Source organism: Accipiter gentilis, unplaced genomic scaffold (genome assembly GCF_929443795.1).
Source record: "Accipiter gentilis unplaced genomic scaffold, bAccGen1.1, whole genome shotgun sequence".
NCBI lineage: Eukaryota > Metazoa > Chordata > Aves > Accipitriformes > Accipitridae > Astur > Astur gentilis.
The window spans coordinates 979,193-998,529 of record NW_026060824.1 but is presented as its reverse complement, the minus strand read 5'-3'; the positions used below and the strand labels follow the sequence as shown (position 1 = coordinate 998,529).

General features: G+C 52.0%; 1 protein-coding gene across 1 annotated transcript; it reads right to left on the bottom strand.

Moving 5' to 3' along the window:
* Window positions 1-5,437: 5,437 nt before the first annotated feature.
* On the bottom strand, window positions 5,438-17,611 carry LOC126036791 (electroneutral sodium bicarbonate exchanger 1-like). The gene is made up of 22 exons (XM_049796989.1): window positions 17,479-17,611; window positions 16,878-17,013; window positions 16,501-16,661; window positions 15,385-15,570; window positions 15,188-15,276; window positions 14,909-15,066; window positions 14,443-14,530; window positions 13,791-13,937; window positions 13,527-13,618; window positions 13,019-13,193; window positions 12,749-12,882; window positions 11,966-12,211; window positions 11,756-11,861; window positions 10,678-10,839; window positions 9,840-9,953; window positions 9,340-9,501; window positions 8,476-8,727; window positions 7,595-7,663; window positions 6,878-7,051; window positions 6,641-6,778; window positions 6,059-6,159; window positions 5,438-5,537 (listed from the first exon to the last, which is right to left on the bottom strand). Exons 1-22 carry the CDS (start codon window positions 17,594-17,596, stop codon window positions 5,450-5,452), a joined length of 3,096 nt encoding a protein of 1,031 aa, XP_049652946.1. The 5' UTR covers window positions 17,597-17,611; the 3' UTR covers window positions 5,438-5,449.
* Between the last annotated feature and the right edge of the window lie 1,726 nt (window positions 17,612-19,337).

Below are 19,337 nucleotides of genomic sequence, written 5' to 3'. Positions count from 1 at the left end.
GGGGACAACTGAACCTCCAGGTCAGTCAGGGGCCCGATTCCCCAGGGACTGATGGAGTAGCCCTCACGGGAGGAGCTAAGTGGCACCCAGTGTGCACCAACTCCAGAGACACAATAGGGACCATTATGAAATCACAAGCTATGATGCGGATCCAGGCAGCTATTTAAAGCCACGCACCCCTAGACCCTTCCCGCTTGGAAAACTTAGTGCCTGGGCAGAAGCCAGCTCTGCTTTGAGCAAAAACTCTCCAGAATAGAGAACATTCCTGCATGAGAGGTGTCAGGCTCAAAAGTGTGCAGAAAGAAAACCCTTCACAGGCTCGTTCACCCTCCTGAGAGGCAAAGCCCATTAGCAGCATCATGTTTTCTCTCTTTTTCTTTCTAACAGTAGAGCTGAAGCTCTAGCATCCTGAGGATAACAAGAGGTACAAATACGGTAAGGAAAAAGAATATCTTATTGGATCAATGGGTAGATTCAGAAAAAAACCCTGCTACACAGTAGTTTATCCTGACTGCTAGCTAGAACCGAGAAGACTGTTTTTTCCACTTGGGTCAACAGTTCCGGTGAAACATACTACCTGTCTAGGACGGCTGCATCTGAGGAACAAGAATTAGTTATTTGCAATACAAGGAATGAGTCATTTTGTGTCATGATATTCATCAGACTGCACAGAGAAACAAGAGACAAATGCATTTTAATACCCATGTGTTGTGTTACGTTTTAACCACTTAACATTCCCCAAGAGCTCAAGAAGACAGAGCAGAAAGACAGGAGACAGGTGAAAGCCTAGAGCGCCAGCTAGACGGAATGAAAGACCCTCTTCCTTCTCTGAAGCTTCAGCAAGGCTTCCTTCACCTGCTTGTTCCTCCGACTGTCAATGACGGGGTTCAAACTGGGGCTGACGAGACTGTAGAAAAGGGAAAGAACTTTCTCCCTCCCAGAGGAGTTACCGCTCCCGGGCCCCGCGTACACGAAGATGGCGTTTCCATAAAAGACACCCACCACGGTCGGGTGGGAGCCACACGTGGAGGTGGTTTCGTGCCATCCTGGCACAGAGCGGATGCGCAGATCGGTGGCCAGGCTGTCCAGGGAGCAAATCAGGATTAAGGCTAAAGGGAAGAGGAAGAAGCACACACAAACAGCAAAGATCAGGACTTTATTGGCAGGAGCGGCAGGGCAGGCCAGCTTTGAGACAGCAAGAATTTCACAGGAGAAGTGGACAACCTCGCAGGGGCCACAGAAAGGCAGGTGTAAAGCCAGAGAGGCTTGCAGTGTACCAAATACGAACGCCAAAGCCCACAGAAATGTGGCAAGGGTGAGGCGCAGCCTCCAGATCACGATGAGGGCATAGCGCGGGGGACGGCAGATTGCCACGTAGCGAACATGAGACATGACGGCCAGCAGCACGCACGCTGTAAGTGCAAAGATTAAATAAAGATGGCTCTGTGCCCCACACCCAGCAAAGGAGGGGGTTCTGCCTTGTCCAAGGAGGCTCCTTAGCATATGGGGGACATTGCTGGAGGCGTAGCAGATGTCCGCGATGGAGAGGTGGCAGAGGAAGAAGTACATGGGGCTGTGGAGGCAGTAGTCCGGGCAGATAAGCAGAAAGACAAGTGCGTTTCCCATCAGAGTGGCAGAGCAGAGGGCAGAGAAAAGGCCAAAGAGGCAGCGCTGCAGGGCTGGGGTGCTGCAGAACCCCAGGAGGACGAATTCTGTGACCGTCGTTTCATTCTGCACGCTGTGCTGGAGGTGAGGCAGCACAAACTGCGACCACGGAGATCTGGAAGCGAAGGAGCAAGGAAAAGGAAAGAAAAAGGAGAGTTTTCCTAAGAATGTCACGTCCTTTACTCTTTACGCTGCAGCTCCCTTCTCCCCGTTTTTCCCTCTGACTCCAGTGAAAGGTGCGTACTACCCTCCCCACGCTGAGCGACGTACATCTGAATTGCAAGCTCCAATCTCTCGGCAAACTTTGAGCAGTTTGACCAATCTCGCACAACTTTGCTGCCTAGCTTGCCCTTGAAGTCTTTCTTTTCCTGGGTTGGTTTTGGGTTTTTTTTTGCAGGGGGTGGGGAGGGGCAGGGTATGGTTTGGCTGTTGGAGGAGATAAAATGATGAAGATTGCAGGTGTCGATTAAGGTGAAGTCAGAACAACTTCAAAGCAGCTATTTTAAATTAAGTCCATATTAAAAGGAATGCACAGTTCACAGAATAATTCCAGTTTTACCATTAAACCAACCAGCATTTCCAAGCCACTGCTGTGTCCTCTTTACCTTCGTGAAATGCATTCCTACTGAATCCTGCAGTTGCTTGATCCAACTCCCCTATCCCAGCTACTGCAGGTCCGGGAAGGTCAGGCAGAACGTCACCTTGGTTCCTGCTGTGCAGCTGCTTGCCCTTACCAGTTTCGCAGGGTGCTGGTCAAGGTCCCTGGGCATCCCCTGGCACTTGTCTCCACGCGGCTCTCTGGTCTCCAAGATCTTCCGCCACTTCCAGGATATTTCCTCCAGCCAGGATCTTCACCTTTTCCTTCCTGGGTCCCTTGCTTCTCTTCAAGATCCCTTCTTCTTTCTGGGAACCCTTCTTTTTGACACCACCTCTTCTTTCTGGAACCCCACGCCCCCAGTTTTCCTAATCTGTCTATGTGAGCAGTACAATGCCTGATCAGCCTCCAAATTAAGGCTTCTCTCTCCTAGCTCTTTACTAACTGTAGGATTCGGGACACGCCACTTTTGATTATTCCAGGTGTTACCCAAATTTACAACCAGCCCACGCTGGCTGCGTGTAGCAAGAAGCAGGCTTCTGCTTGACAGCTCAGAACTCAGTTTCAGACATTCACACGCACAGACCTTGCCGCACACGTGCACCCAGTCACGTGTTGCCTGGTAACCTTCACAGTTTGAGCCGGTTTTTTGTCTACGGCCGGGCTTCAGAGGCAGGGCATGGCCACAGAAGCGCATTCCCCCCGTCAGTCTGTGAAGTGAGCAAGGGAGAGTCAATACTTGTCTGGTGAGCCTCATACCCAGGCAATGTGGTCGAGCCCTCTCCTGTGACAGCCCTGGCAAAAGCCACAGCAGGGTGCTCCCTTGCCTCTGCCTAGGTCACTGGGGTTCCCCTGCCTGCCATTGCTCCTTTGTCCTCCTCTGCGTTTGTGGAGATGAACCTTTAACCACACAACCTAACACCTACAACACCGGGAAAAAGAGAGGCTGCAGAGGGTCCAACGGGGAAGGTCGCCGATGTAGAATGCTCTTTGTGAGAGGCAGCACACCCAGCTCACCTCCTTGCTCCTGAGCTGCTCTATCGGAAGCACTGCGTGCAGGACGCTCTGTTCAACAGGCTGTGTCTGTATCTGACTGCCTTGTCCTTGCTACAGCACCGTGTGCTGGGGGAACGCCACGGAGAGCAAGGAGGACGCTCTTTCCCCAGGAGCAACGGAGGGTGCTCAGCTGAGTGCTGCTGCAGGGGCCAAAGTGGGGCAGGCAGGCAGGGAGGGGAACGTAGGAACGAGGGAGCTGGCAGTAACCGGCCAGTCTGGGAGATGCCCGAGAAGCTCGAGAACCCTGTAAGCACAGGACGAGCTTAGAGGAGGTTCAACGTGAGGCCCTGTGGTTAACCATCCCCTCCAGATCTGGACCTTCTCCGGTTCCCGAGTTACCGTGCAGTTTCACAGCCTGGTGCAGAGATCCTGACTGGGAGATCACTGTACCTCCAGGAGTTAGGGATCCACCTAACAGTTACCCTGAGCGGGTGCAGGTCTGTGCTGCGCTGTACGTGCAGCGTGGCCTTCAGGCTGCGTCCCTACACATGTCCCTTGGCCGCAGGATAAACGGAGCTGGTTGACTGTAACAGAGGAGCCTCCAGGCAGCTCCTGCTTGGTACCAGCGATTACGCCACCTGCGCGGCCCTGCCGTTACCTAAAGTGCAGCGAGAAGTCCGCGTGTGAACATCCTTTACGCACAGAGGTGTTTTCTTCTAAGAAAAGTTGCATAATACCGTGAATGACCAAAAGGAGGAACTTCTCCGCTTCTCCACCGTAAAGCGTGCCAAGGGAAAATCCATCTGGGGTCTGCCCAATGCTGCATGAACGCAGGGTCCCCAGCATCTGAAGGGACCTAAGATTTACTTGCTACCTAGATGCCTCTTCTTCCTGGCTACGTCGCCTCCCAAGATCTTGCCCACCCCCAGCCTACTGGGGAGCGGGGGAATGTTAGAGAGACAGCCTTGATGCTGTGCCAGCACCGCTCAGCCATGGCCAAAACACTGCTGTGTTATCAACAGCTTTCTAGCTACCAGTACAGAGCACAGCACTACGAGGGCTGCTGTGGGGTAAAGGAACTCCAACTCAGCCAGATCCAATACAGAAGGAAAGTGGAGGAACAACAGAGGGGGCAGCCCAGGGACACAGAGCCCCAGGTCTCATCTGGCCACTCCTGTGACCATACAGTGTATTCAAAATCAAATACCTGAAGTGCTCCCTTAGATGCAGTTTACAGCCAAGGGACAAGAAGGTGGCAGTTCTGCATTTTGCAGCTCCCAGGCTGATGGCAGAGCCAAAGCAAAAAAAACAAACCCAAAACCAAACCAACCAAGAGAGGTAAAACTGGAGCACAGGGAGCAAATGTTTTCTTTCACCTTAGGCCAACTGCTCGGACGCTCTCTATGCTGCCCTGCTGCAGAGGGCATCCCTCTCGTACCAGTAAGAGACATAAGAGTGAATTAAAGCCAGGACCCCAAACCAGACCAAAAACCCGGTCATGATCAAGAAGAAAGTGGAGAATGCATCAACTATAACAGAAAATTATTTTGGACATTCCCAGTTTACATTTGGAAAAAAGAGGGGAAAAAAAAAGAGGAGGAATTAGGTATTAAAAGAAGAGCACTGAATGATAAAGCAGTAGCAGTCCCTCTACCACTACAAACCCACACCCCCACACGCACGTACGCACACAGACTTAACACCACCAAACTCCCCTTGACTGTGACCTTCACCTCAGCTTGCTGGTCTAGAGATACTGAATGCCTGAAGCACACCAAGGATAACTGAAAACATCTGCATGGCTTTAATGGGAATCCTCCAACTGAAACAAAGCGCTTTCTCCCTCTGTCTGCGTTGGCACATCCCCGAGTCACGCTCTCACTCCTCTCCTTCAAAGTCAAGATTCCTAAACGTGAAAAGCGGGAGTGGGGAAAGGCGAAGGGAAGAGAAAAAGAGGGAGAGCATCATCAGTGGAAGACCTGCCAGCTGCTGCTGATTCAGCCCTGTTTGGGGGACCACCCCAGCAGAGAGGAGCTGGTTTACATGCCACGGTCCACAATGCCTGTTCCCAGGGACAGGCCGTTTGCTCAGCCTTGCCGGCCAAAGCGTGGGAAAAGCGTAGGCGTGCGCCGTCGCTTGCAGAGTAGCACGGTCACGTTCACGTGCAATCCTTTACCTTTTTCCTCCCTGGATTCAAAGGGTTTCTGTCTTCAAAGTGAGAGCCTTCCATACGGTCATTTGTGACATTTCATCCAGGATAACAATCTCAGAAGGATCAGTCCTGCAATAAATATTTTACACAGCAATCCGTGATTATGGGAACTGATGCCACCAAGAGCATTAGCATCAGCAAGAGGAACAGCGGAGCCCCGAGAATCAAAGCTCCGCATAAGTGTGGGGGATTTTGCTGGATGAGGAGTTTTGGGAGGCAAGCCCGGGAGCTGCAGAGCAACAGCTCTGTGCAAAGGCTCTTGCTGGGGCTTAGCCCCGGTCCAGGTTCCTAAGCCACTGCTGGTACAGATCACGCCTGCAACTCCTCATGTGTTAAGTATGAGGATCTCCAGCTACCGTAAAGGCACTGATGAGGCAAGGTTTGAGGGTCAAACACGAGTGCTGCAGCCACTCTGCTTGCGGTCAGAGCCCTGCAATCACTTCCTGCAGCCCTGCCCCCAAATTTGGTTTTCCCACCAAGCTGCCTGCTGGTTTCTGTGGGATGCCCCACAAAGAGGCAAGTGGAGAAAACTCTGCCAAACACCTTCAAGCTAATCTTGCCGGGGGTCCTGGCGCTTGGTGGAGCTTTACCTGTCACTGCTTTGCTTTGGGATATCCACATCACTGGTCTTCCCCACGTTCAGCTGAACTGAACTTGCAGCAGCAGCAGCTTCCATCACCCTCCTGGACTCCTGATGTAAAAAAGGGACAAATCACGTTCTCTGTCTTTGATCAAAGTGGAGATAAGCTGAATGCCCAGCACAAACTTAGCAGTCTGCCCTCCGCTTCTGCCCCTTGGCAGCTATAGGTATTAGTGCAGCAGGGAAGAAACCGTTCACTCCAAAGATTTCGGGGCAGGGGGACTGTGTGTTCAAAACACGATTATGAGCAAGTCTTGCCAGCAGCAGCAGCAGCAGCAGCAGCATCTAATAATAATCATCATAATGATAATGACCTTTGTGAAAAACGACTCGTTTTAAAAATTACACCTGTATTCAAGCGTTCAGCTCACTGCTACTTGAGGAAACAAAGGTTACAAAAGTTACAGGCTATTGGGATCTATTTCGATTGAGTGCTGATCTTCCCCCAACATTTCCAGACAAGCTGTAAGAGAAACAGGCAATCTCACAGCCACACGGAGATGTCCAGCCCCGAGGACACAGCAAGCCTTACCTCTTCTTCTTCTCCGGCTTCATTTCTGGCATCGTCCAACTTCTTCTTCCTTTCTGGCATAAGGTCATCCAGAAAGCTGAGCTCTCGCTTTGAGAAGCAGAAATCCATCGCTTTCCGGACAAAGACGAGAGCCAAAACCTTCATGAATAAGAGGGAAGATGCGGTGAGCTCAGAGACGATGCCACCTCTCACTCCAACACTGCAAACACCCCGCTGCTGAGCGGTGGCAGCTCTTACCATCATGGGAAAGATGATGGCGGCACGGGACACCTTGATGGTCCAGAGCAGGACGAGGCAGGTCAGCTGGATCGCCGTGAAGAAATGCACCTTTCGCAAGGGCACGTGCCGCAGGTAGATGAAATCCGGCTGGTGTTTCGCCGGCATCCAAAACAGCTTCAAGCGATCAAAGAACTGCGAAATAAAAGGGAAAGGTTGCCACCTTGGGACTGCGGCAAGTTTCTGGCCCTCTCGAGACGTGGAGGCACTTTGCAGCATCTCGCTTGCCGTCAGAAATCCTGGATCCCACCGCATTCCTCCTGGGAGCAGCACCCATTTTCCCTTCGCTCCATCTATAAACCGGCTTGGCCCTGAGAGCTGCCCACCAAACGGCAACTATTCCATGCCATTCCATTATTAGCATTTCTCGGCCCACTGAATCCCCCCGCGAGGATTTCCACCAGTGGTAGAAACTGCCTTCCCTTTGCACCAAATTCCCCCGCTTTTCACGTAACCAAACACTGACCTGCCCTAAACCCTGCAACAGAGAGCGCTGAACTTGCCTGGTCCTCCCAGCCCCATATACCTCCTGTACCTCCACCAATCTCTTTTTTACACAAAAGAGTTTCATTGCTTGCTCTGCGAGAAGTTTTTCCCATGCCACTGCTTTTTTCCCTGCTGCTACAGAGACAAAATACCAGGGAGCCAACATGCTGCACGCTGTAAAAGAGTCCGTACCTGAATTCCTCTGAGTGACGACACACCCATGTAGAGAAAGACGCCATAAAGCACAGGCATTGGTATAAACTGGGGGGGGGGAAGAAAAAAAAAAGTAAGAATGCAATCGTTTCTTTTTCTGTATTGCATTTTCAGTATTACCACCCTCTTCCACAGGCACTGCCTAAAATTGCTTGAAGCTTTCCAGCTTCCATTCAGGCTTAGAGATGGGTCAGATTTTAACCATTTTTTTGCCATTTTGTGCGCACGAGTGAGCTAAGGCTCTGCTTTAGGCTGAACTTGGGAGTTACGTCTCCTCAGAATAATCCTATTTTCCAGAAAGGTTGGAGGAAAACAGGCGATTTCACCCGTGCTACCCTATGCCGCATTCTCTGGCGGTAGAAGAAACACTTCTGCCTATTCTTGGGGCAACAGGCAAAGGCCACAGGCCTCCTTTTAGCCTAGAGACAAGATTACTTTGTGGGAGGAACGTTCAAGGAAGCCCACGGGGATGACCTCAGTGTGTTTAGCTCCTGGGAACGGCTGCTCCCGGGCATTTGGGGAGCAAATTGCAGCCAGTAAAGGGCTGCCTGTTTGAAAGACAGCAGATGTGCTGGTCTGAATATGCTCAACTGTAACCCATAAACATGGGCGGGCCTGAAAGACACCCAAAAATTCAAGCAGTTGCGTTGCTTGCTCGCCTCGAGCACACCAAACGGGGGCCTGAAGGGCTGCAAAGCCTAACCGAGGCTGGTTCCCACCGTGGGTCAAGCCCCAAGGGTTGGGATCACCTCCTCCTCCTCCGCTCCACAACTAACTAGTCAGGCCTGCAGAGAGGGGACTGTTTTGCTGTAACCTCCAACAAGCTCGCGGTTGTTGGGTGGTTTGCATTTTCCTCTCACCTTTAACACAGAAGTGAAGAAGACGGAGCAGCCCATGAGCACAAAGATCAGCAAGCCAGTGACTCTCTGCTCTCGTATCCCCAGAAACTTGGGTTGTTCTCCTGGAGCTGAGCAGTCAGACTCTACTTTGAGGCTATTCACGTGGGTGATGGACAGGACGGTCGCAGCCACAAACCAGGGCAGCCCCATCACAGAGCACACCCCGAGCATCACGGCCACCACAAAAAGGTCCAGGTGGTACCCGCATCCTTTCTGCAGGCAGGAAAACAAGAAACAGAGCATCCCATAGCACAAGAGCAAGGATAACGTCGCAAGTCAGACTCAAACCCTGCTCGAGCACAAGTCAACTTCTTCAGAATTCAAAACAAGAAATGGAAACAAGCAAGCGTGTATGCAGGCTTTGCACAAGCACGTGGCATGAAAATCTGGCAGGAGTTCAGAAACAATGGATATGCAGAGCTTGTGCGATAAATACTTCTCCAAAAAACAACAACCCACAACCCAAAACCACCAAAACCTTTTTTCCACTCATAAAGAAAATTCTACCACTTGCGAGGAAGGTGTGACTCTGAGTTATCCCTGGCAGCGCATCAAAACAATTCATTCCCCGCACCTGCTGCTGCTGCCATTTTAAAACAAAAACGCACTTCTCTATTGCTCCAAGATTAATTTGCTCCTCCAAAAGGTTGCTCATCTGAACTGCCCTGTCACTTGCTCCCTGCATCATCGTTAATCCAGGAGAGCATCCTGCCACGCAGCCTGACCTTGTCCCAAACCAATGCCTTCAGAAAGCATCGGGAATAAGAGCTTCTCCCCAGACCTGCAGCCCAGAAGGGGCTGGGGTCATCCCTCACAGGCCCTTACCTTCAGCTTGTGCTCCTTCCTGTTCACAATAACGGCACTGATCTGCTGGTCCATAAATATCAAGATGGTGCAGAGCAGAGCTGGGATGAGCGCAGCCAACACCGTCCACCAAGGGTTGGGTCCTATGGGGTTGATGAACCACCCACGGTCGTCTCTGGTAGGCTGCAACAAAGCCCACGCATCAGCATCGTCTCCCAGCCCAGGCACTCCACTGGCTTTCATTTTCCCCTCCCTCCCTGTGTCAGAGCACCTCCCAGCCCTGGCTTCATGTCCCCCTCTCCCGGGGGCTTCAGCAGTGCCAGTCTCCTCTTTGCAAGCACCTCTAGATACTTCCCCTGTAGGTATCTAGTTTTGGGGCCATCTTCTCGTTTCCAGGAGGAAGCAAGGCACTTGGAGGTGGAAGAGGAGATGGTCACACCACCAGCATCTCCTCCAGACTCAGCCCTGCCCTGCCCCGGCATCACCTTGTGGCACCCCCACGTGCCAAAACATCCCGTTACCTTGAACGCATGGGGGACCTGGAGCTTCGGCGATGGGATCCCAACCACAAAGTCAAGGAGCACCATGATGACGATGGTGAGGAAAACAGCAAAGTCGCTCACTGTGGACCGTACCTGGGGCGAGAAACCAGAGGTGAGAGGGGCATGGCAAACAGGGCCGTAACGCGAGATGCAAGAGTTGCAGACATCCACAACATTAAGGCTGCTTAACCAAATCCCACCACCCCTCTGAGCACATGCAGCCTGATCCCTTGCTTAGATACTGCTGCTGTGTTTGTCCCTGTGAGATCTGGGGTCAGACAATAAAAAAAGCTTAATTAGGCGGACAAGGGTTGGTTTAAGTCAAAACCTAAAAATAATAATAATAATATTAAAAATAAGAAAACACATGTCTGACACTACAGCTACACTCACAGCTACAATGGCAACAAGGCACTGAGGCATCCTTTAGTCCTCAAAAGGAAGCTCCTCATTCGAATCTACTTTCCGCTCGAGCACATAATGCACAGAAGGTAGGGAAAAAATCCCCCAACCCCAACCCCCAAAACTTTGGGAAACCTGACTTCCTACTACCTGAGGAGAAAAAAAAATAAAAATAAAATAAATCAACCCCCCAAAATCTTCAATCTGGGGCAGGTCACGAGGCATGTGGGAAATGCTACGATGATTTTGCACTCATGGAAATGAGTGCGGGACATCCAAGCTCTTGGAGAGCTTGGCCTGCAAGGCCAACGTTTCCCAGCTTGACCAAGGCAGGGCAAATACTGCTTAGTGCTCCAGGAAAGCCATTTTGGGAAATGAGTGTGGAGATGGACACTGGCCACCATCTTCTACTTACTCTGGTTGGAAAGTAGCGGCTGGTTTTAAACTTCTTCAAGAAGCTTGACAGGGCAAAGGTGGCGAAGAAGAGGATGCAGCACCAGAAGAACACGTCAGGGGTGTAGGGGCCGTCGCGTCCACAGGCAGGTCCTTGAAACTCCCCACGCAAATACCGACATTCCTGGAGAAACAGAGCGTCAGGACACAAAGGCAGTGCACGTGCGGCAGGGAAACCTCGCATAGCTAGGGGGTTTTGAGGATCTTGGTCCAAGATCCACGACCCTGTAACTGCTCCTGCCAATAGAGATTTATATTTAATGAGCAGCAGCAGCTGAACAAGTGACACATTGAACTACACAGCGGAGAAATGAGATGTGAGGGCACACCATACCACGCACCCTTGGCACATCCTCTGCCTGCCATTCGAGCAATCGTGGCTAAAGAAGACACCAGAGGGGAAGGAAACACTGGAAACTCTTGGGGATAGAGAGAGAGGGAAGAGGGAAGGAGGGCTAAAGACAACCATGGTAGGAAAGGAGGAGAAGAGACAGATCGTCCCTCCCCAGGGGAGGTCTTGCAGAACCTGGCCAAGAGGGGATGAAGGCCACCATAAGAGCCTGCTGCCCTAGGCCCGGGCTCTGCTTCCGGCAACAACAGCCTGAGAGGCTGCTCAGACAAGCAAATTTATGCACGTACCTACAGACAGCACTGAACGAGAAAGCAAGGCCTGGAGTTACTAGGAACCCATTAAGGAGGCCAGCTACTACCTTTCAAGCATGAACTTAAGTCCTACAACTTCTACAATAATCAAACCACCCACTACTTAACCTTCCTCCCAGTCAGAAATACTGTCCTGCAACAGGCTTGACGGGGACACTTGCTACCCACAACGTTGGGGTAGACTGGACAAGGTGGACTCTCCTCCCCAGGACCAAGCGGCTTAAAACCACACGCTACATTTAGGCAAGGACTTTTCCGAGCAGCACTAGCACAGTTTGAAGCCCATCATTCCCTGAAGGGCTCTGACTTTTGCACCAGGCAAATGCCCCTGGACCCCATGGACGCGGCACGAGGAAGCAGTGGCTCGGGGCACTTACGGTCACCGTGAGGTTTTCCCAGGCGATGCCAGACACGTTGATCTTGTTGCTCGCCCAGAAACGCAGCGTTTCGTTGCTGGGATGGGTCGGTGCCTCACACTTACAGCTGGGAGGAGAGAAGCCAAGACAGGGGTAAGGGAAAGGTGATGGAGGTGCAGCCCGGAGCTCCTGCCAAGGGGCAGCAGCTTTCTCAGGGGGAAAAAAACCCACTAGTAGCTGGTGAGGAAGTCCAGCTTGCTGTGCATGTGCACAGGGTAGGTGTCTCGCAGGTGACTCAGCTTCTCCAGAGCCTCGTAGATGAAGATGATGCAGATGAGGGAGGCAAAGGCTTCTTCCGTGAAGCGGGTGACGTAGCACACCAAACAGCTGGCGTCGGTGGCCACCAGCACTATGCACAAGAAGGCGGTCCACAGCCCAATGCACGCCCGCAGAGACAGATAGGAGAGCGTGTATTCCCTGGGAAAGCAGAATGAAACAAAGGCTGGAAAGGCCAGCAAGAGGCCCTGAGCCATGCCTGCCTTTGGGGAAAACGGGGAGCAATTTTGGAGCGTGTCAAGGCTGCGGATGGGAAATGCAGTTTCCATGTACTACTACAGAGAGCCTCGGGGCTGTGGTGCAGGGTGTAGACCCACAGCAGGAGAGGCCAATTATTTAGTTACCACTGTTTAACACAGATCTCGTGTTAACACCTTGGAGGCTGCTTGAGGTCAGGTCCCTCTTGGGCCAGGTGGTGTTCTCCCACATCACCCTGACGCCCTAACACTGAAACCAGCTGGGTTTGCACCCAGTCACCTGCTGCCAGCAAGCTGGGGCTTAATAATAAACCTTATGGCAATAAGGGTGGTTTATCTCCCATCAAAGCCATCGCAACAAAAGGACTGTCACTAAAATCTAGCAACTACCCCTAAGAAAAAGAAAAGAAAAGCATCTTTTCTCCATCACTGCCCCCTTCTGAAGGCTCTCGCAGCACCCAGCTGCGGCAGCCTGCCTTACTTGCAGAATTTGTAGAGGATCTTCTCAAACACCAGGACGGGTCCGGTGCTGCCGAGGATGGTGAGAGGTTGGCCGGCAAAGAGGCAATACACCACGCCGGCCATGGACGCGCCCAGCAGCGACTCCATGGCACTCTGTCCGGGGAAGAGAGGCGGCCGTGAGTAAATAAATCGTTAGGGAGAAACAAAAACCAAAGCCGGTTCACTGCAGCAGGGACTTTGGCCTGAGTTTTACCCTCCCCCATCCCCCCCAACAGAGAGAGGTGCTCACTATGTGGCCATTGGTCGCCTCCCCCAGCAGTCCCCCAAAGGTGATGACAGGGGACATGCAGGCACAGTAGAGGAAGAGGAAGGACGCCAGGCACTGCAGGCTCAGACCATCCCGGAAGTCGCTCCAGAACCACGGGGCTTTCCGCTTCACGTCCAGGGTCAAACCTCCAAAGAGCCTGCAGGAAGGAAAAAGAAGAGAGTCTGTTCTCTTGGAGGAACACGTCGACTTTGCTTTGCTGCAGAAGGGCAATCACAAGCATAGAGTAACTTTCGTGGCTAAAAAGAAGCACTCTCCTTCAGCCCAAATCAAGAAAACCTGCGTGCAACGGTGATGGTTGGGGCTGAGCCCAGCTGCCCAGATCTCCCCCCTGCCCAGCCCAGGGGACCAAGCTGGCAATGTGGAGCCCCTTCACTGAACCAGCTAACCCCAAAGACCTGCTAGAAGGGAAGGTGCATGCTCAGATTTGAGAGGCAAACAGAAAAAAAACCCAAACTATTACAGCTCCCACCTTCCCGTCCGCTGCAGTTCAGGGCCACTGTGTTTCTCCAGCGTGCTGTGAGAAGCACTGTCATCAAGAGCTCCTGGCATCTTCCTTTTTTCCTGTTAAAATGGAAGTGAGATAAAGCTATGGACTTGTAACCACTGGCTTGTTTTGCTTCTGGTCTGGCTCTGTGACTGTGTCAGAGTGGGACCTTGTGAATTTGGGCCCCTGAACAGCATCCCCAGCCATCCTGCCCATCCCCCTCATGCCTCCCGCCGACGTGGCACCCACCTGCGAAGGGACGTTTTTCGGGGGCTCGATTCGGATTGATGGATCCCACTCTCCTGGCGGCAAGACCGTGACCTGATCCAGAAACTCGTCGATGCCAGCCACGAGGTCAGCCCCGTTCTTGGCTTTATAGGCAACGTCACGGAAAACCTGCCAATAGAAGACAACCTGGTGAGAGGACAACCCAGCTCGGATGTCCTAACCAGTGCAATAAGCTCTTGGCTAAACGCAAGGCTTTTTCACCAAAATTCCCTGCTGGAAAGGGCAGGAAATATTCCCCCAAAAGGAAAAATCTGCGCATCACGGCACTTGTAATCATCTCCCCCACGAGGCCCCCGTCCCCCACGGCACACCATACCCTTCTGCTTAAAGAGCAAGAGAAGTTTTACTGGCCCTGGCAATGCCACCACTGGGGACAGCGTGCTGGGGACCCCGGCGAGAAGGATGAGGTGCAGGATGCACCCCGGGCGGGATTTCAGCCTCCAGGATGTGGGGTGATGCAAATCTGCGTGTTTGCTTTGGGGTGAGAAAGAGGGCTGGGCTATTTGGAGAGCTGCGGGCAGCTGGGACAGCAAATCCTCTTCCTCACTACTTCAGAGACAGGGAGAGCTGAAGAAAGGCAAAAATGACCCGGAGCTATCTCATCTTGTCGCACCTCATCCGTCATGATAGTGGCCATGGACCTGCCGATCTCATGGTACTGATGGGCTTTTCCTTCTGGTCCAAGCAAAACAAACAGGAACCTGGGCAAGAAAAAGAAAATGAGAGAGAGAAGAAGGTGTCTTTGCTCCAAGAGCACCCAAGGAAAGCCCTGGCAGCTCCCAGCCCAGAGCGTGGCTCAAGACGGGACACGTAGGCTCAGCGATGCCGCGATGAATTTGAAATTCTTCAAAACAGACGGCAAATGTAATTTGGGGGCCAACTTTCATTACAATTGGCCGATGGGTTTAAAAGCTACAGCAGGGAATGGAGAAATGAAGGCGAGGAGACGTGGGTGGGGGAAACGTGCTTGCTCCCCCTCCCACTAGCCTTGTTCCCTTGGGACACCAAACTGATGCCTGCAACTTGATGTTTGGTTGGGTGTCTTTTTTACGGAAGAAATTTGCGCTTCTCATTCGCACCTTGTTGGGATGGGAACTTCCGTCATGCCTGAGAGGAGGACAGCCGGGCTCAGGCGGACAAATGCCACGATGGGCTGGTGAAGGAAATCCAGCTCTCCTACGAGCACGTTGGATGCTTCAGCCCCGGTGGGAATTTTCTTCATCAAGTGCAGCTCCGCCTGGGCACGACAAGCGATTTTCAGGCAATTACCCCAAAAGCAAAGCCCACAGCGCTCTGCAGCACACTCTGCAAGAGCAAATCTGGCCCTAAAGGCGTTAAGAAAGCTACGAGTGTCTCACCTTGCTTAAATCCATAGCTCTGCTCTCACGGGTCACCCCATCTTTAGCTTCCGCAGCGGTGGGAGAAGGACAAGGGGTGATTGTTTGGGCTGGTAGGAAAAAGAAAGACACTCAGAAAGATGGACAAGGAGCAACTGGGACGCTTCTCCTTTGCCTGGGCAAGTCTAATGGGGCCACAGCCCTGCAGAAACCCTCACCTGGCTTGTAGAGGAGGTGCAGGTCCGACTGCCTCTTGCTCACATCAGCAAACGAGCAGACAGCGGGGAGAAGGTTGGTTGTCTTCTCGTTCTGATGGTGGTGCTTCCTCAGAAGGACTTCTCGAACTTGCGCCCGCACGTGCTCGTCAAACTCCGTGGACTGTTCTTGCTGGGCCAGGATCAGATCTGAGGATGGCAAAGGGAAACAAAGCCATCAGAGCAGAAACCCCAACAAGTCCCGACCCCCAAAGCCCCCAGGGAAGGCTGTGCCACACAGGCTGCACCCTAATGCCCGCTCAGCCTTGCATAGCAAGGCCTTTTAATAATGTTCAGCCTTTGCAGTGAAAACGAGAATTTTCTTTTGCTAAGAAACATCATCCAAGTGCTTATTCATCATTCCGCTAAGATAAATATTTCCCATTCTAAATAATGCAATTTTCTTGCCCGACCTGGCCTTTCTGACTCTACACGTTTACCCAAATTATAAGCAATCTATAGCACAGACGTTCCCAGTTTCCCGTGCTGATCGAGTGCAATTTGCTGAGCCCAGGGAGAAACATGCTAAGAACGGCTCCGACTTCTCCAGCCCTTGAAAGGGCTGAATGGAGACCTGCTGCCAGTCAAAGATAACTTCTCCAAAGTGGCTTTTGCAATTAACTTCAAGTATCTTCCCCACAGAAATACACTGCTTGGTCATCGCCAGAGAAACTCTGCCTTAAAACTCTTAAATGCTGGATGTTAAGGCAAAAGTAAAACAAAGAATGCGAGGAAACAGCTTGTAAGAAATAGTTCCTTTAAGGTGGTTCAGCTCTTACGCAGACTCCGTATTTCTAAGAGCAGCCTGCTAAGCCCTGACACACACTCCTTTTTGGCTGCAGAATATTCTCTAGTGGCTTCTCCAACTCCACAAACTGCTTTCAAAAGGACCCCATATTGGAATAAAAAAACAGTGCGACTGTTGCACGCCCAGTCTACATCCAAAAACAGCTCATGAGAAAAACACAGTGGCACTTCTGGAAAAGGACGTGCCATTGGGGCAGGGTTTGATTTGGGAGTGAAGAGCACCGTGGTGAGCTGAGCTCGGCCATTCCCGGAGAGATGCAGTGCCCACGGTACCTGCAATCTCTTCGATGCTGTTGGCACGAACGTCCAGCAGCACCGACCCATTGCTGATGCAGCTCCTCAGCTCGGAGAGGCTGTGCAAGGACAGCGTGCCAACGTAGGGCTTGCTCCAGCGCTCGCCGCCGTCTTCCACGTCCTCCTCAAACTTCAGCCACCTGCGGACATCGGGTGCGATCAGCCCCATTGCACGAAAACAGCCCCAGCTCTGCAGCCCCTTTGACAGAGCCACGGGGTGGCAAGAGGAGAAGGCTCCTCGTGCCGCCACCTGCAGCTGCAAAAGCTTCGCGTCCTGGAGAGGAGAAAGCAGAGCCCACGGGCGCTGCCAGTGCGGGGACTCCTCTCCCACCGCAGCCAAAGCAGCAGGGATTTACCTTGCCGTTTCCTTCCACTCGGCATCTCGGCCCTCTTTTACACAGATCTCATCCAGCTCGGAGAACAAGTGGTGAGGGATGTGCTGCTCGTCCTCCTTGGTCCTGAGAATGAACTGCACCCGCTGGGACGGGGAGCCTGGGGGCAGAAGGCAAAGACCCATCCCGTTACTGCGCCTGAACACAGCTTGTCACCCTCACGTGCAAAGTGGCCATCAGCACCAGTGCAGCCATAAACACCGGGCTGGCCCCTCTCCTCTGCGTCTCTCTGGGCTTGCACAGAGCCGTGAAGAAGGAGAAGCATCTGGTCCACCTCTGCATAAGGATGGGCTGCTTTCCTTCCCCACATTGCCATTTTTAAAGCCAGGATCCCTCTAAGGAAGACGAGCCTAAACCCATTATGCATTTAACTGAACTTAAAAAAAAAAAAAAAAAAGAAAAAAAAAAGAAAAAAAAAAAAAGAAAGTAAAACTTGGGAAAAAGAGGGTGTTGCTCAATAAGGCCACTTTCCCTCGGAAGAACAGCAACTCACTCAAACTAGCCACGGGGACGTGCTTGCAGAAGGCCCCAGTGCCCACGTTGCCCCCAGTTTAGCGAATGCCGCGGTGGGACTTACAGTGGTAGCCCTGCTCTGTCGGGGCAGACTCCTTCTCCCGTTCCCCTTCCCGATGCTTCTGGCTGTGGCATCGGTGATGCCGGTGGCTCTGCCTAACCAGTGGCATCTGCGCGCCCACGTACAGGGTCCGGTGGCCTGCGAAAAAGCAGCGTTTTTTGCAGCGCTCTCGGCATTGCGGCAATAGTTGAGGTGGCCGGTGCCTTGCTAAGCCACGGTTCAATCCCAGGAGCAACGCCAGCTTCCCTTAATGTTATTTTCACTGGACGTCCTTTTTTCCAAGCCTATTTTACTCGAGCTTTGCAACAACACAGCAACAACAAGTGTTGGCTCCGGGTCATCTAAAAGTGCCCTGAAAGTATCGGACCTCTTCTCAAATTCCAGCTTCGGCTGGACAACACTCAGACTTGCTCATTAAGCAGCAACACGAGCTAATTATTTTCAAAAGCTCTGTATGGCACGAGGCGACAAGAGACGATCAAATCAGTCCCATTGCAATGAACTCCAGAACAAAAAAAGAAAATCACAGCCCCGTGTCTGCAGCCCTGAAATGATTCTCCTGACCTCTCCAAGCCAGGAGCAACCTCTGCGAGAAAAAAAGCCGTGAATTATCAAGCCCCGTGGCTACAACTCACACCGTGGCCTCCCGGGAGGCTTTTTCCCTCCGTTTAAAAAGCCATAATAGTAAAAAATGTGACAATAACTGTGTTGCTTTATTGAGAAGCGCGGCACGTTTCGCTGCACATGATTTGACACCCAACAAGGCACACTGGAGAGACTTTGTGCAATGGGAAAACGCGCTGGGCTAGTGGCTCCTCCACCAGGATCTCAGCAGAGACTCACCTTCCAACTCCTCCTTCTCATAGCAAATACTGACAGCGTTGCTCCTTCTTCCCCGGTCAATCACTGCCTCCTCGTCATGTCTCTGTTTAGCAATGACAAGAAGGGAAAAGTTGGGGCTGGGGGTGGAGAGCTCCCTTACGTCGTCCCAGACATCACCCACCCCTGCATCCACGCGAGTCCACGAGCCATCACGCCTCTGCGTGCCTCCTCCTCCTTCAGGCACAGCCCTAAAACCACGGACTTGTAGGAGGTTTTTCTTCCCATACGCAAATAAAACAGCCCATAACATCACCTGTACTGTATAACACGAGAGTCTGGACGTATTTAATACAGCAGGAGAGGGATGAGTGTTTCAGACAAAAAAAAAACCCACCTCCCGCTTTGTTCTTGAGGTTCCTGTCTAAAAAAGTGATTTCCAAAATGGAAAAAAAAACCCCAACCCACAAAACTGCACTTTTGAGCCCCGGCCGCGCTACCTGTAACTCTTCCAGAAGTGTCATTTTGTAACGCCCGTTTGGGTTCATCCTCACGTCAGTCACTGGGTTTTGGGGACAACTGAACCTCCAGGTCAGTCAGGGGCCCGATTCCCCAGGGACTGATGGAGTAGCCCTCACGGGAGGAGCTAAGTGGCACCCAGTGTGCACCAACTCCAGAGACACAATAGGGACCATTATGAAATCACAAGCTATGATGCGGATCCAGGCAGCTATTTAAAGCCACGCACCCCTAGACCCTTCCCGCTTGGAAAACTTAGTGCCTGGGCAGAAGCCAGCTCTGCTTTGAGCAAAAACTCTCCAGAATAGAGAACATTCCTGCATGAGAGGTGTCAGGCTCAAAAGTGTGCAGAAAGAAAACCCTTCACAGGCTCGTTCACCCTCCTGAGAGGCAAAGCCCATTAGCAGCATCATGTTTTCTCTCTTTTTCTTTCTAACAGTAGAGCTGAAGCTCTAGCATCCTGAGGATAACAAGAGGTACAAATACGGTAAGGAAAAAGAATATCTTATTGG

Excerpts from the sequence above, each read along its gene's own strand:
- LOC126036791 (XM_049796989.1), bottom strand. The coding sequence starts at position 17,596 with ATGCCACTGGTTAGGCAGAGCCACCGGCATCACCGATGCCACAGCCAG. Across the intron at positions 10,840-11,755 it reads GGGAAAACCTCACGGTGACC|GAATGTCGGTATTTGCGTGG; the intron begins GTAAGTGCCCCG and ends CTGTTTCTCCAG. Across the intron at positions 6,779-6,877 it reads CCATCATCTTTCCCATGATG|GTTTTGGCTCTCGTCTTTGT; the intron begins GTAAGAGCTGCC and ends TTATTCATGAAG.